The sequence below is a fragment of the Mixophyes fleayi genome, chromosome 2 (assembly GCF_038048845.1).
Source record: "Mixophyes fleayi isolate aMixFle1 chromosome 2, aMixFle1.hap1, whole genome shotgun sequence".
Lineage (NCBI taxonomy): Eukaryota > Metazoa > Chordata > Amphibia > Anura > Limnodynastidae > Mixophyes > Mixophyes fleayi.
In genome coordinates this window covers 160,874,634-160,892,470 of record NC_134403.1, presented here as the reverse complement: position 1 = coordinate 160,892,470, position 17,837 = coordinate 160,874,634, and the positions used below count along the sequence as shown (strand labels likewise).

General features: G+C 36.0%; 1 protein-coding gene across 1 annotated transcript in view; it reads left to right on the top strand.

Annotated features, from left to right (window-relative positions):
- Positions 1 to 17,837, top strand: part of IMPG2 (interphotoreceptor matrix proteoglycan 2) — a 70,953-nt gene that overhangs the window by 29,722 nt on the left and 23,394 nt on the right. Inside the window, exons 7-13 of the mRNA XM_075194879.1 lie at positions 7,804 to 7,853; positions 9,210 to 9,298; positions 11,148 to 11,306; positions 13,655 to 13,713; positions 13,840 to 13,860; positions 14,378 to 14,631; positions 16,494 to 16,579. Of these exons, the coding sequence (XP_075050980.1) occupies positions 7,804 to 7,853; positions 9,210 to 9,298; positions 11,148 to 11,306; positions 13,655 to 13,713; positions 13,840 to 13,860; positions 14,378 to 14,631; positions 16,494 to 16,579 (718 nt within the window). The remainder of the gene's footprint in view (positions 1 to 7,803; positions 7,854 to 9,209; positions 9,299 to 11,147; positions 11,307 to 13,654; positions 13,714 to 13,839; positions 13,861 to 14,377; positions 14,632 to 16,493; positions 16,580 to 17,837) is intronic.

Sequence of the window (17,837 nt, the reverse complement as noted above, 5' to 3'; positions counted from 1 at the left end):
GACCCTAAACTGGCTTTGTCCATTTTTCATAATATTGTACAGTCTATAATGGCTGAATTTTTTAGTATTTTATACAAGTGGAGGGGGGCCTAGAGAGACAGAAACCAAACTGGCTTTCTCCATGTCAATTAATATTGTACAGTCTATAATGGCTGAATTTTTTGGTATTTTATACAAGTGGAGGGGGGCCTAGAGAGACAGAGTGACCCCAAACTGTCTTTCTCCATGTCAATTAATATTGTACAGTCTATAATGGCTGAATTTTTAAGTATTTTATACAAGTGGAGGGGGGCCTAGAGAGACAGAAACCAAACTGGCTTTCTCCATGTCAATTAATATTGTACAGTCTATAATGGCTGAATTTTTTAGTATTTTATACAAGTGGAGGGGGGCCTAGAGAGACAGAAACCAAACTGGCTTTCTCCATGTCAATTAATATTGTACAGTCTATAATGGCTGAATTTTTTGGTATTTTATACAAGTGGAGGGGGGCCTAGAGAGACAGAGTGACCCCAAACTGTCTTTCTCCATGTCAATTAATATTGTACAGTCTATAATGGCTGAATTTTTTAGTATTTTATACAAGTGGAGGGGGGCCTAGAGAGACAGAGTGACCCCAAACTGTCTTTCTCCATGTCAATTAATATTGTACAGTCTATAATGGCTGAATTTTTTAGTATTTTATACAAGTGGAGGGGGGCCTAGAGAGACAGAAACCAAACTGGCTTTCTCCATGTCAATTAATATTGTACAGTCTATAATGGCTGAATTTTTTGGTATTTTATACAAGTGGAGGGGGGCCTAGAGAGACAGAGTGACCCCAAACTGTCTTTCTCCATGTCAATTAATATTGTACAGTCTATAATGGCTGAATTTTTTAGTATTTTATACAAGTGGAGGGGGGGCTAGAGAGACAGAAACCAAACTGGCTTTCTCCATGTCAATTAATATTGTACAGTCTATAATGGCTGAATTTTTTGGTATTTTATACAAGTGGAGGGGGGCCTAGAGAGACAGAGTGACCCCAAACTGTCTTTCTCCATGTCAATTAATATTGTACAGTCTATAATGGCTGAATTTTTTAGTATTTTATACAAGTGGAGGGGGGCCTAGAGAGACAGAAACCAAACTGGCTTTCTCCATGTCAATTAATATTGTACAGTCTATAATGGCTGAATTTTTTGCTATTTTATACAAGTGGAGGGGGGCCTTGAGAGACAGAAAGCAAACTGGCTTTTTCCATTTCTTTACATATTTAACTATAAGTGTAGGGTGTAATATACATTCAAAGACGATGGCTGCATTGCCAATATGCATAGATGGAGAGGAAGACAATCTGTTTTGTGTGTAGAATAGGCCTACCAACGAAGAATTAAACTGTTTTTTTGGATGATTTATTACCTCAACAATTAGATTACTTGTCTCTAAAACAGTTGGAGCACTAAATTGGGTTAATTTAGGCCCAAAAACATGGATTTTCCCAAAAAATAGCAAAACAAAACCAAACAAAACCAAAACCAAAACCAAAACACGCAATGGCGGTTTTGCAAAACCAAAACCAAAACCAAAACACGACGGTAATCCAGATCCAAAACCGAATCCAAAACCAAAACACGGGGGTCAGTGACCATCTCTAATTTAATGTACAGATCTGTTCTTTCATGGAAAGTCCACCATGTGTATACCTTTTACATGCTGTATCCAACATAAATTATAATATCATCAGTTTTACTTGTCTTTTGCAAGTTTTTTTAAGACTTTTTTACTCTCGTTTTACACTTTTTTATGTTATACTTTTCTGGATTTTACGTCAACTTGTTTAATCTCATGAAAAGCATAAAATGAGGGACTGACTGCACTTTACTACATTTGTTTATTGTTAATTTGTTTATTATTAATTCTAAATATACACCACTGATTATTTTCGTTGAAAAAACCTTACACTAACCAATCTTTTTCAAAGGCCCCGAGGTCCGTTTTTGTCACCTTGTTAATCGTTATTATGGAAAACAGATAATTTTGGGTTAGCATTTATACACATAATCATAAGCATGCATTCATTGACCTACATTAATTTAATAGCAGTCTAACTATGGCTATATGTTCACAGGCAATTTAAAATCTGCTTGTGATACAGTTCATTGGTCTTTACTACAATGCAGGGCAATTGATAACTGTGACAAGCATCAGCAATTTTAACAAATGCTGATGGACCGTGAATGCAACAAGCTAATGAGTCCGGCATTAATTATTATTAATTACTATTTTGACATGTGTTCAAGCTGCATTCACCCTCTTGTGGACAATACTATGGTGGTTCTTGGCCTTCATGCCACACACATACAGATAGATAAATAGATAGATAGATAGATAGATAGATAGATAGATAGATAGATAGATAATGTTTGCGTTGACGGGTTCTTTCAGGTTGCAAGGAGCTAAAGAGTCGTGACCACAAAGTTCAAATATCAATCTTTTATTTCAAACAAGTAAAAATATAATAATCATATACTTAGCTTCAATAGTTCCCTTAGAAATATGTTCAATCAGCAATTATCCAGGGCCCCAATGTCATCTCTCTCTCTCGAGCTGAATAGACAAATGACTGGCACCATTATAGATGGTCCAGGACGGGGGAGATGAGAGTGGGGCCCTGGATAATTGCTGATTACCTGAAAGAAACTGTCACTGCAAACATATATATATATACTGTATATATATATATATATATATATATATATATATATATATATATATATATATACTGTATATAATGACCTGCAATGTGGTAGACCAAATTGTACAGGATGGGACATGTGGTCAGCTGGTGATCACATTAGATAGGCAGCTTAGTGGTTAGCACTCCTCCCTCACAGCGTTGGAGTCATGAGTTCAATTCCCATCCATGACCTTATCTGTGTGGAGTTTGTATATTCTCCCCATGTTTGCGTGGGTTTCCTCCGGGTGCTCCTGTTTCCTCCCAGCCTCCAAAATCATACTGGTAGGTTAATTGGCTGTTATCAAAATTGACCCTAGTCTGTCTCTGTCTGTCTGTGTGTGTGTGTGTGTGTGTAAATTAGGGAATTTAGACTGTAAGCTACAATGGGGCTGGGACTGATGTGAATGAGTTCTCTGTACAGCGTTGCGGAATCAGTGGTGCTATATAAATAAATGGTGAAGATGATGGTGTTACTGTAGTTGTCTTCATGGCTCTCCCGCCCATGTTCTAGTTAAAAAGAAAATTGTATTTTTATTTAATGTATATCAATTTGGTTTGGTAATTTTTAATCGATATTTACTTACTTCTAGTTATATAGACATTGCAGTTGATGATGAGTGGGAAGTACATCAATTTGTGTTGCACATCTTGCCTGAAATATAGTAATATTTTCCCATTTTGTGACCAATTCTGCATAAGTCCCATTATGTATTAGTCCAAAAAGATAACTATATAAAAGGAAGAGCATAATTAATTATGTAGTGCTGAGAAGTATTCCTATTTCTGTGAGCACAGATTTTACTACGGACTCATGTTTAATGATGTTGGGTGGAAAACATTAATTTCAGTCATTTGAAAAATAATTTGAAAAATTCACAGCCTTTGATCAATTAGGATTTCCTCCAATTGTTGCATAGCATATGGTGTTGCATTTTTGTCTGGAAATTGCATGAATAACACATTGATGGAAACCCCATATATTATGTACTATATATTTATATATGATAAGTGTGTCAGAACAAACATTGAAATTCTTTGATTAAACTCTAAGATCTAATTCTGATGCTCATTAGCAGAAGAGAAATCAGTTCTTTCTGCACAATGCTCCATATTGTTACTGTGTTGAATAATAGTTACATAACGATTAAGTAATTGGGTTAATAGGGCCATCTGAAAAATGTTTTTGAACCAATTGAAAAGAAATAAGTTTATTTAGAGAACTGTGTCAGGACAGATGCCAAAAATTCCAAGCAAAATGATAAAAGATGGTAAAGGGTTCAGGGCATGTAACGTTGTCACAGAATAAACATTAAAGATATTATGAAAGTCCTGATAGTGTATAATAATAATAATATATTTTAAAAATATAGATGAATGTGATCAGCAAACTTATTGTATAACATAAAATTGGATTGTCCTACCTCAATGTATGGGCACATACCAGCTGCCTTTTAAGAGATAACAGTCTCTGGACATTTTAAAGCCCATTTTTATTTACACCGTTAAACTATTTATGTCATCAGAAAGATAATAATTAATATTATTAGTCGAAGAGGACTCAATTTAATGTAATCAATGGATATATTCTATTTACTTCTTCAATGCTGTTTTATTTTTATTTATTCCATCAGTTCAATACTTTTTTGAAGATCTCCTTTTTCTATATATTCTAAATATGTTCATTATGTTGTGTTCAGATTTTTTCTTGTAACACTATTAGACATTTGACATATGTTTATAGTCTTCCCCCGGTTTGTGAGCTATTTTAGAACATGATCTATACATCTATACTGTCAAGAGTACAGTATGATAATTTTTGTATCCTTGATTTTACTATACAGCACAGATTTGTGAAAAGCAAAAACAAGCATATGGTTTAAGGAACTAACACAATCTACTGTACATATGTTAAACTACCTGTTTATTTTGCCCTGTAAATTCTGCACAATGCTTTGATGAATCTTAAGCTTTGAAAAATACAATTAACATACATCATTTGTTGTCCTTGATTTCTGGCATGGTCAACTCCAGCTTGAGTTGGCTGAGATGAACAAATGAACTATGTACAGTGATATGCATTGTTGCCTCATCGTGCTAGGGTCATAGGTACGATTCCAACCAGGGACCTAACTGTGTAGAGTTTGTTCTCCCCGTGTCTACTTGGGCTTTCACTAGTTTGCTTAATTGGCCTCTGACAAAAATAATCCTCCTGTGTGTCTGTGTAGTAGGGAATATAGATTGTAAGCTCCACTGGAACTAAGACCAAAGTGAATGATTAAACATTCTCTGTAAACTACTGTGTTATATGTAGATAATAAATATTACTAGAAGATCAGAGTTACAATTTATGTTTTCTAATACATGAAACAATATACTATTTTGGTTTAAATAAACTGTTCTTTTTCAAAATTGGTATAACTATAGAGTTATTTGAAGAAACTACTTTCATTTAAAATATATAAATAAAATCTTTTGTATAGGAGCAGTGACTTTTGGGATGATAATTGGCAATAACATAAGAACATATGGATTTAGCTTATGCTTAGACTTGAATCAGGATTTGGATTTTTTGCCACTATAAGTCAAATATTCATCGTATTAATCAAACAGTCAAACAATCAATCAATCAGTTTTATCATACACCAACTACCCAATGGTTTTAACGTGGATTGTGGTCCGTTGTGATTTTTCATTTGCTACATTTAATAACTGGGCTATCAGCATTTTGGTGGATGTTTGCAGGCTTGGGGAGTTCATAAGGACTTGAATATTGATTCCAAACTATTATATTAATAATGAATATCTAGTATATATACACACTGTTGCCTCTACAAGTTTAGTCCTTTCTGTCTTATTTTGAATAACGTGCAGCAAAGATACTGTTTCATGGCTTCACCTGTGCAGGTAAGCAGCACCTATAATCCGCAACAAATATAAAGCTTTTAGGATATATATCTTTTAGCTTGCTGAAACAAAGAACATGCAGAAACAATAGTACTTACAGTCTGTACTTATTAAAATTATAGTATATAATATTATCTGCACCTTGGTATATGTAATATAGTATGATATTTTCATTGATGCATAACATGTGTTAATACTGTATTTCATTACAGTTAAAGATGTATTTTGCACCACATGTCATAACATATAATATCAAACCATTTAATCTATTGACCAATTATTAAGATAGATTACATAATAACTACCCATAGTACCTTACATACTATTAGTATATTTACCCTAGTAGTCTGTTTCCTCCTAGTATTTGCAGCTGCAGTTCAATACCTAGAATGTATAATGGGTACAAACAATACACTTGTAATGGGTATGTAACAATACATTTATATGAATATTACTTATAAATAAGCCAATAAGTCCATAGCAGAAACAATTATTTCTGGGAATACAACTCACATATCAATTCTTTGACTCAATGCTTTATCTACAGCAAGTTCTGGGCCTCACTCATGTATTATACCAGTCAATTGTGAACTATGATCATTTGCATGGAACTACAGATCAAAATCACATGGTTTGTGTTGGACTATCTGTAACCACCACCCCCTATAGAAGTAGCTGCATGTGTCACATGGTGAAGTAACATTCATAAGCAGTCACAGATCATCATGATTAATTGACTATCGCAGTAAAGTGTGAGATATGTAGTTGGTCACAGATTTCCTGAGAGGTGGTATGTGATGTAGACCTGCTGTTTCATGTGAGCGATTTTAGGTAAAAGTTTACTCTGTAGCCCTAGCCTTAGGAATTGACAAACACAAGTAATTCTTGTAGCAGCCATGTTGACAAGAATTTGAGCTAAAGTGAAATGATGCAATGGTAGATGACCTGACCTTAGTCTGGTCTACAGTTTACGCAATGAGAAATGCAGAAAATTAACATGAGAACTGCAACTTTCAGCTGAACAGAATGAACAGGACTTTATAACTCAACATTACGTTTCTTGGTCTACAAATTGTGTTCTACTTTGTGGAGGTCAATTTTGGTCAGGAACTGCTCTGGCAAAGAGGAAGGAAGCTCCAAAAGAGGAACCCTACCATTGAATGCATGGTATGGGAAATATTTGTTTAATGCCAGTTGCAGATAAGTGGAAGGTGGTATGTCAATGCACTGCAAAACATGGTATACTCCAACTAATAAATCTGGAAATATTAATACTTATCCCTTCGTCACAGTGGAGTTCTGTATGGAGTCAGTTGATATCCTGTAGGAGATGTCTGGAATGGTGTTGCACTGGAGCTTGGGGTCCTCAGTGTAGATGTTGAGGATGGGCAGTAGGGTGGTGGAGATATGGGCAGCTAGAGAGCACGAGAACATAGATGGTAAAGGACGTGTACATAAATGTGTTAGTTGAATATATAAGTCAAATAAAATAAAATAGATTGAGAAAATTAGGTAGGTAGGGGAAAGAAGAAAGAGACACGAAGAAAGAAAGAAGTACGGAGGAAAGGAGAAGAAATGAATAGAGTACAAGAAAGGTTACAAATGATAAATAGAAAGAATAAAAAACAGATGAGGCATTGATTGGGGGATAAAGCAGAAGGGATGTGAGAGCAACTGTACCCATTGTAGTTTGTCTCCTCTTCATATATCCCAGAAGCCCACATGGCTAGTATGGGGCCTGGCAGGTTGTGAGGGCTGAAGTCTGATGAAGTTATAATATCTTTTAGTTTATCTGCAAATTAGTTTATTAAAGAGAAACTATCAATAGGATTACCGCTTTTATTATTTATTATATAGAGTCTTGTACAGCATGTCTTTATGCCCCCATTCCCCACAAAAAAACAAGAAAAATCCCAACAACAATGTTCAGTCCTCTAGGAGAGCGTCTGTAATTTAGCTCTGTATCCTAGTTACTTGATTCAGTTTACACATTGAGCTTCAGACTGCACTATATTCTTCAACTTCAGGAAAAACTAATCCCAATGTAATTGTTACTCATATGTAGGGTAGTGATAAATACTTGTAACCCCTTTATACAATATTACACCCTGTGCTAATTAATTTGTATTGTAGCTCTGTGTTTTTTTTTTATCATAATAAGTAGTTTTTATGTTTTTCAGTTCTGATGTAAGATCATCTCCTGCAACACTGGATACTACAGCGTTTCGAGGTATTTTTGTAACTTAAGCTATATACCGTTTGAATTACAGTGTGTCGGTTACTAACACTCAATTACTAACATGGTTCTGTGGAAACGTACTATAACTCTAAACAGTGAATCAAGCATTTTATTTCATTAGTCCAATTTGCACAAGTTGCTTAGAGCTTACTGCAGATTGGTTGCTGTAATAATATATATAATATAATTGACTCCCTTCTCTTTATAAATCTCATGTCTATTATGTAATATTCATTGTTGGTAAATAAAATAGATATTATGAAAATACAACATATAGTTATTTTTTTCCAAAATATTTAAATTAACAATTAATTGTAGTATGAATGATACTGCTATGCTGTGGCTTGCACTGCCAACGTGTCTGAGAAGATCATTTGATACAGGAAATGTGTATGGTGGAAACAGTAAAAACATCACAGGAAAGTACAGACTAGTGCAACTTTAGGACCATTTCTTCATTCATTTTAAAAACATTTGTGTTTTTATCCTAAAATACTGTTTGGTTTAGCCACTTTTATGATGTAAATTAATTATGAGAACAGAGAGACATCAAGGGCTAGATATACTAAATGGCGGGTTTGAAAAAATGGAGATGTTGCCTATAGCAACCAATCAGATTCTAGCTGTCATTTAGCTGTAGAAAGTACTAAATAAACGGAAGCTAGAATCCGATTGGTTGCTATAGGCAACATCCCCACTTTTTCAAACCTGCAGTTTAGTAAATATACCCCCAAGAGTATTTGTTTAGACTTTAAGCTCCAATGAGGCAGGGACCGATGTGAGTTCTCTGTACAGCACTGGCGAATCCATGGCGCAATATAAATAGCTGATAATGATTATGTGTGACTTTTGTGGCACAATTGCAAGTGGAATGTGCAAAATGTATGCCATTACAAATATAAGGAGAAGAACTGATCTCTGGGACATCAGAGGTAGTGAATTCAAACTCATTTGTGCGCTCTTTTGCAAACCATGGAATACACCTCTCCACCTTGATCTTACACCTTGTTTCTCTAGCTACAAAATGAGGCACTCTTATGCGCCTATTGCACACGTAGCAAGGAAACCCTTGATCTTTCCAACTCCTCCAAGCGGTCAAGGCATACAGTGCCACCATGGCCCGCAGATGAATACTCTTCCCTGTTAAACCAGAGAAATTCAAGTTCAAAAATAGGGATATATGAACATTTGCTCCACTACACTTTTGCAGTTTGAAAATGGCCCTTATTATCAGTTTACAGTGTATAGTAACCTTGCCTTAACATAGTCTAAAACTCACAAGTGTCTACAAGAGTAAAATTTAGATACATCTAACTTTGATTTTTTTTTTATCTTGTGCTATGCTAGATGCAGCAGCCAATGTACCACTGTCATATGAAATATCCATTGAAAGTTTCTCACCCACTACCTTTCTGAGGCAGGAGGAGATCGAAGATGTAAGTGATCATTTGTACAATATAGCCATTTTAGTACAATTTATTTTGAGTATTTTGGAATTGTAGGAATTCAAAGTCAGATTTTATGCTGATGAAAGGGCATTTCACATATACATTGTGTTTTTCCTACTCTATTATTTCACATTTTTAAAGACTCGTAGCAAACTTGTATTATACCTATGAAATGATGAAAAGGAGATGTTATGCCTGTATTTAAAATGGGATTTAAGTCACTGTCTGGTACCTTTTGACCAGTAAGAGTAATGTCTACATTTGTAAAGCTATTTGAGAAATTGTGAAAGTCATGAATATGTTCTAGAAAATAATATTATTAGCAACAGCCTTCGTGAATATATGAAAGTCCAATCTTCTCAAGCAAATCTATCTGCATGTTATGAAGAAATGATATGAACAGACAGTTGGCAGTGGATGGGGTATATTTAGATTTAAAAAGCTGGCTAAAATATTGGGTCCAGAGAGTAGTTATATATGGGTAATAGTCTAAATGGACTAAAGTTATATGTGTTGCACATATGCATGTATGTATGCATGTATGTATGTATGTATGTATGTATGTATGTATGTATGTATGTCTGTCTGTCTGTCTTAGGACCAAGGTTATTTAACTTTTTTATAAACTGTATGTAAGTTGAAATTACTAGTATTTTCTTTGGTTTGCAGATGACACAAAATGATATAGTGTAATAAAGTTCATGCATGTTGTCTGCTGATAACATGGGATTTTGGTTACATTAGGATTTGGAACTGCAACATTACATATAAAGTTGATTAGGGGCAAATATAAGGTTTTACATTTGGTAATGTAATATACCTTAGGTGGGACACTGTTTGGGGAATCTATAATAGATAATTGTAGATCATAGATTTGCCAAGAGCAATGGAAATCTGTTACATTCAGAGCAATAGAATATTATCATGTATTATAAGGGGTATATACTCAAGGGAGAAAAGTATCAGATATAAAGCTCTTAATATTCTTAACATTTTTATACCGTTACTTTGCAGGCCTGAACATATTACGTAATTAAGTAATTTAGTGGACCTCATTTAAGAGTATAACTATAGCCATAGCTATCCACGTAACCGCTATGGGGCCATCAGTACACCCTCTTCTCTCTTTTTTTCATTTTTCAATATTCTCACTCTGCAAATTAAAATCCTGTTGTTGTACTGCTCTGTAAATACGCATACTTTTAAATGAATGCCCTCACGCCACCCAGTTCCTCTACTGACTGATGCAAACTTATGCTTTGCCGCAAATACCCCAATGTAGCTCTGTACACATATGCACTGCCAATGATCATGTGACCTGCACCTTTGCTGCTTGGCATTTCATAGATGAAGCCCAATTTATCTTATGGTGATTAAAATAGATATAAACCACTGTTTAATGTTTAATTATTTTTTTTCTCTGTTCTATTCAGCTTATTCAGTTTACCACTATTTTATTGCAAGACTCTTTTGTATATTTAAGCAACATCTAACTGTTGTGCTTAAACTTAAACTCTTTATAGAACCACATATAGCTTTCAAACATCTGATGTTGAGGCCTGAAAATCCGCTATATTAAAAGGTTGTCAGGATCACTCTATTAAAAGGTTGTCAGATTTTTGCCATTATTGTTTTACAACAAGATTTTATAATCTTTAAAATGTGTGTATTGGTGCTAGTAAAATAGGGCAATAGTAATTATAATTATGATAAATATTCTGAATTGGTGAGTACAGCTTATTCTTTATTATCTGGAAATAATTGCATTCAATATATACGTTGACAATTCGATGTACTGTCTCAAATAATCACATTGGAAACATATCATTTTCTTCAGACAGACAATGAAATAGTCAAGGCAACAGAGAAACCAAAGAAACCAGTGGACAAAATGATTGAATTCACAAGCGTTGTTCTAAATGAGCCATATGACAAGGAACTAAGCGACAAATCTAGTGAAGCATATAAAACCTTCACTGAAAAGTTCATTACTGAGGTATGTTTTTGTCTGTCTAAGACAGGTTAGCAAGTACTGAATATCCAGAACTGTTGTATTGCTGTTGATATTCTTCAGTATGGGATTCAACTAGGAGGTGTAAGTCTGGGTACACACTACAGGGTTTTCAGCTGATTATCGGACCAATCACATGATAAACGACTGTTCGGCCCGATATCACATTAGTGTTTACACTGCAACACTGAACCTTTATAGTTCCAAAGCACATTGTATTGTTTCATTTGATTTTTAAAGTGAACTAAAAATCTCGATCAACGATGGAACATTGTCGTTCCAATTCTGCAGTGTGTATGCATTCAGGACCGGCGGTGTCTATAGATCTCTATAAAGTGTGCAGAATCACGATCTTTTCAGCCAATGGTTATGACAGATGAAAGGCACTGATCTGAAGGTAAATTGTGTAAAATGTGTTTAACGTGTACACATGAATCACATGCTGATCGGAACTTTTTTCATTTTTTTTTTAATCGTTGGTGAAAACGGTAAAAATATCGCATCAGGAGAAATTTTGTATTCTTTGTACCCAGCCTTAGTAAAATTGCTTCTCAGATAGTGGGCACACCAGTATATTTTCTCTTCTAGAGAATGTCTAGTACATAGATAGTAAAGTCAAATGTTAACCTTCTGTTTTGTATCAAGCTAGACATATAGCAGTCAGCTCACACATAAAGTCAGTGGGCTAATCACATTTTCAGTCTCATGGCATTCCAACAGTGGTACATCTGCTCAGGTGACCAGCCATATAGTATCGTGTACCATGTATTACTGCCTTTATGACAGGGCTGAGCTACATCATTTCGGAAGGGGGTAATGGCACTACCAACACTGAAACTTTATATTGCCTGTACAAAGACAGTCTAAAAGTAAATAAATTCTGTTCTTGTCTTGTCTTCTATGTCAAGAATTTTACTGGCCACCATCATTAACAATCACTTACAGTTTTTTTCTGAGATGGGGATAAAAGAACAAGTGGTATTTATTATGGCGGTACAAATAGCTCAGGCTTCCCTATTGAGAGGAAGGCATTGGGAAGCAGTTGCCTGCTAGGAGGCAACCATTTTCGGATTGTACTAATATTCATGAGAAAGCTGCCTATTTATTTACTAGAAATCAGTAACATCACTGGGGCCCTTCACAATCAATATTCATGAGGCACTGCTTATATTTATAGTCATATATGCTCATGAAAATTGTTTCAGCCAACAAAATGGTTGTCTCCACTGTATGTATATGACATGTTCTCTTTAAAAGTGCAGCCATCTTGTTTCCAAATTATTATGATAGACTCTGCTGAAGCCATTAATTTATCCAAAATATGACATTTATAATGCAATATTATAAGCTAAGCCCTGACCAGGGCCGACTAGAGTCATTTCAGGCTCCGATACAGCAACTTTTTGGGGCCCCTTCCAAATGGAGAGAAGGAATAGTGACCACACAAGGTTGGTGTCTCCTCCCATTACACAGACAAGTCAGGTCCCCAGTACTTTGTTCCAACTCCCTCCCCACCTCTTGGGCGTCCCTGGCCCTGGCGGCCATAAACTGCTAGGGTATACTGGCACTTGTAGAACTACACTGGTAGTTGTAGTACAGAAGGAATATAATAATGTAAAAAAAAGCACACACTGAAAAAAGGAGACTTGTCCTTCTGCCACGTCTCCTTGTGGAGCAAAATGACTAATAAATTGGTAAAAAAAAGTACTGTGGGGACTGGGCTGGCTGCACTGGGTATGCTGGCACTTGTAGTTTTATAAGCGTAAGTATACCAAAGCAGTATATGACTGCCAGGGCTTGCTGGGGAGTGCCAAAAAAGCTAATTTATCTTATGCAACTATTAATTAGCCACCTGTCAGGGATGTTGGGAGGAGCCGCAGTGCACGGGGCTGCTTTAATCTAGACGAACGCCAACATTTGTTTTTCAGGCCTCATTCCTTAGAGAATTCAGCCCCATGCTGAACAGGCTGGGGCTGTGTGACATTAGGACAGTGGACCTGACATTGTGAGTTTCCCTGTTGAAGTGTCACCAGCTCAGTCTGTCATAATAGTGCAAGTGGATGATGCATCCAAATCTGCATAGGAATGTATGCATGTGTTTTTTGTCAACATATGAAGTATGAAAATGCATATTTTATGTAAAAAAAGAAGAGATTCAGTGATGAACAAGCTTTAAACACTCTGGTTAAGGTTAACATTTTGTCCGTTTGTTTTTTAACAATTATTTGCAGTACATTTTCACAAAAAAAACTCTACAAAAATTGATTTTTCTTTTTTAATTTCAAATTATATTTTGGTAGATAATATAGTGCATTATTTCTTTCATTTTACAGATGAAAAGTGTATTTCAAGCTTTGCCTGGATACAAAAGAATCATAGTGCAAAAAATCAGGTATAACTAATTTAGTGCTATATTCAATTGTATAGTAATACAACTGTTAGTTTATATCTAGCATTGGAAAACTTAAATATATGTAAATTAGCTACATTTCTAATGAGCCATTTCTTTTTATTTCAGTCCTACATTACTGGATGACAGGTATAGTAAACATGCAAAATGAATTTGCTTATTCCTTGTATATATTTGACGTTTTCCACTCTATTCCCTTTGGATTTTTAGAATAAAAAGAAAGGCACCAGATATTTGCTTTAATTTTCTAAGGCATAATAGTAAAGTTACAGAATCTCATTGGCTTCTGTAGTTTACTGCAGCTCTTTGTAACTCATCTGTGCTCTACTCATTCACACAGAACTGAATGCAGCTGAAAATAGGGATTGCATTATTTCCTCCATTAATTCTTCATCCCACATTCTTTTTAGAGTTCATCTTTAGCTTTACATTTATTCTTCGGTGAACACTGTGTAGCATTTAAAAGTCTCCCTTTGAATTGTTGACAAGTAAAGTGGGATGTCCTTATTTACAGGTATACAAATGTTATCTTCACGCTACATTATCACTGTTTAGAAAGTTCTCTGACTGGTGGCCCCTATGTTCTTATCAATCCTTGTCAACATTTGTGTTGTAAAATGTTTGTATGTCTACTTGTTCACTGCAGAGTAGCTCTAGAAGTACAGTATGTGGTCATATTTGATGGGGATGCGGATGCCATTAACAATGCAACCTTGGACCTTATGAATCTTCATTCCAATAAAATTGAAGATACCTCCCTAAATGATATTGAAGATAATCCAACAGCAGTTTATACAGTCAGTAGCTTTAGAAATTATATCGTAGATGCTATACAAAGACAGAAATCAACTGATGAAAAAACATTGGATATCGACGCTGACTCTCTACAGCTTTTTAATGGTAAGTATTTTTAATATATTTGTTAAATAATAGTAAAAAATGGTTTACATGAAATATAAAGCCAAAATCGATTCGTAATAAAAAAGCAGTGTTTATTTTTACTTTCAATGTTAATGTTCGGGCAAACCTATTGACAGCACAGGCAATGTAACGCGAGTGTAGCTATAATTTATGGTATTAAGTGGCAACAAATCAGGCTATTAATTATCATATGTGATATAAGTTTGTAACGTACAGTATATCTTATGAATAAAGCCCCTTGTTCTCTGGCCAACATTGCTATATTGCTTTATTTAAAATCCTCTACCAAGAGGAAAAAAACTGTAATGACTAAAATGAATGAAAAAGGAAGCAGATATGTATACCAAAATATGTAATCAAAGAAACAGAAACACTACATTTATTAGTGGCCAATAAATTCTAAGTGACAACACCCAGAAGTTAGGTTTGGGCAATTCATAAACATAATAAAGGTATTATTCAGATATGTAATGGCAATCTTAGCAAGATTTTATATAAGCATTCACTGTAACAAAGCAAGGAAGCTTTCCTTGTAATGTTTTGTAAGAAAGCTGCATTGGTAGCAAAGTGTGTTTCATACCATTGATAAATGTACTGTTGCTTAATCTAGATTAGACCGTTTGTGCCGTAACTACCACAGCAACCAGGTTTAACTGTAATAACTGTTTCTTTTGATTCACCCTTTTTTCGGTATTACCACGACATATCAGGAGGAGGTGGGGTGCTTTTGTCATTGTTACTATTATTATTATTATTATTATTATCTATTATTTGTAAGGCACCACAAAGGGGCTGTAGCACCATACATAGAGCTTGGCGTAACTGTACAGGGTGACAATACATGGCATACAATACATGGCATACAAGCTAGTACAAAACAAAGTGCAGTAAGCAAAGTGTAATAAATATAGACAAAGAGCAATATGTATAAACAAGTACCAATTTAGCAGAGAGAAGTACATAGGGCAAAAAGGTAAAAGTGAGTTCCAATGTACGTATAGGAAGGGAAGGAGAGAGATGGGGAAGTGAATAAAGGGATGTGCCTGTGCCCAATAGAGTGGGCAACACTTACAGGATCAGGGCAGAAATGGAGAAGAGGAGGCACAGGAGAAGAGGAAAGATGGGGGCAGAAGTCAAGTGGCAAAATGGAGAGAAAGGGCGGAGGGCTAAGGGCAAAAGGAAAACAAGACGAGGAGTACTCAAGGAAAGAGGGCCCTGCTCAAGGGAGCTTACAATCTAAAGGTGAGGGGGAGACTGACAGGAGACACAGAGTGGCAAGAGGAAGTCAAGGACAAGAACACTGAGGGGAGAGGAGCAGGGAGTAAGAAAGAGGTGTGTGGTATAGAAAGGTTAGTTAGAGTGAGAGAGAAGAGGGATGGAGAAGGGCAGGGTTAGGCAGAGGAAGGGTAGGCTAACTTGACTAGGTGGGTTTTAAGGGGACATTTGTGGTCTTACAGGCTAGGTGAAGGCCTGATAGAATGGGGAAGATCATTCCAGAGAAGGGGCCCAGCATGGAAGAAGTCTTGAATGCGGGAAGCTGTTGTGTAAGTGAGTTAGGTTATGTGAAAGGTCAAGGCATTATAAAATGGGTTAGTGCAAAGGAAAAGACTAGACAATCAGGGCTGTTGGGCACAATATGCCTAAATACTAAAGTCAAACTTGCATGGTCGCATAGATTAGAAATAATCCGATCATTTATTTTTCTTCCATACATGTCTGTCAACAGTTATTACAAACCTAGGTTGAACAACTTAAAAATATAAACTATAGAGTACATAGTGATTTTTAGTTACTGTATATTCCTTGAGCTACTGAAATATCTATATTTTTGTGTCATTTAGTAAAAAACGTTCCATCACATCTTTATAATGAATGGACCATAGTAACTGAGAAACCAGCATTTCCTATTCCGTCCACAGCTGATGTTGTAAGTATCCCACAGATTGAAACATTTTAAGATTGCAACATCCAAAAATAAAATGTTTTGATGACAGAAAAGTGTAATAATCTCATTACAATTGCACCTGTCGAGCGGTGGGTATATTAGGCAGCAAATTAACATTCAGTTTTTGAAGTTGATGTTTTGGAGGCAGGAAAAATGGGCAAGCGTAAGAATCTGGGCGACTTTGACAAGGGCCAAATTGTGATGACTAGATGACTGAGTCAGAGCATCTCGGAAATGACAGGTCTTGTGGGTGCTCCTGGAATTAAGTGGTTAGTACCTACCAATAGTCTAAGCAAGGACAGGTGAACCAACAACAGGATCATGGGTGCCCAAGGCTCATTGATGCATGTGGGGAGTGAAGACTAGCCCATCTGGTCCAATCCCACAGAAGAACTACTGTAGCACCAATTGCTGAAAACATTAATGCTGGCTATGATAGAAAGGTATGTGACTATACAGTGCATCACATATTGCTGTGTATGGGGCTGCATAGTCGCAGACTGGTCAGATCCTTGTCCACCGCTGAAAGCACCTAGAATAGAAACGTAACTTCCAGAACTGAACCATGGAGCAATGGAAGAAGGTCTGATGAACCCTGTTTTCTTTAACAGCATGTGGATGGTTGGGTGTGTATGCGTCATTTACCTGGGCAAGAGATGGCACCAGGATGCACTTTGGGAAGAAGCCAAGGCAGTGTAATGCTCTGGACAATTTTCAGCTGGGAAAGCATTGATCCTAGCATTAATGTGGATGTTACTTTGACACATACCACCTACCTAAACATTGCTGCATACCAACACACCCCTTCATGGCAACAATATTCCCCGATAGCAGTGGCCTTTATTCAGGAGGATAATGTGCCCTGCCACACTGCAATAATTGTTCAGGAATGGTTTGAGGAACAGTACAGAGAGATCAAGGTATTGACTTGATGACCAAATTTCCCAGATCTCAATCCGATTGAGTATCTGTGGGATGTGCTGGAAAAACAATTCCGAGTCATGAAGGCCCCACCTTGCAACTGAAATGACTTAAAGGATTTTCTGCTATTGTCTTGGTGCCAGATACCGCTGGCCATCTTCAGAGGCCTTGCGGAGTCACTGTTCTGACTCTACGGGTCAGAGCTGTTTCCGCAGCACGAGGGTGACCTACACAATATTAGGCATGTGGTTTTAATCAGTGTATATATATATATATATATATATATATATATATATATGTGTATGTCTTTGAAATACAA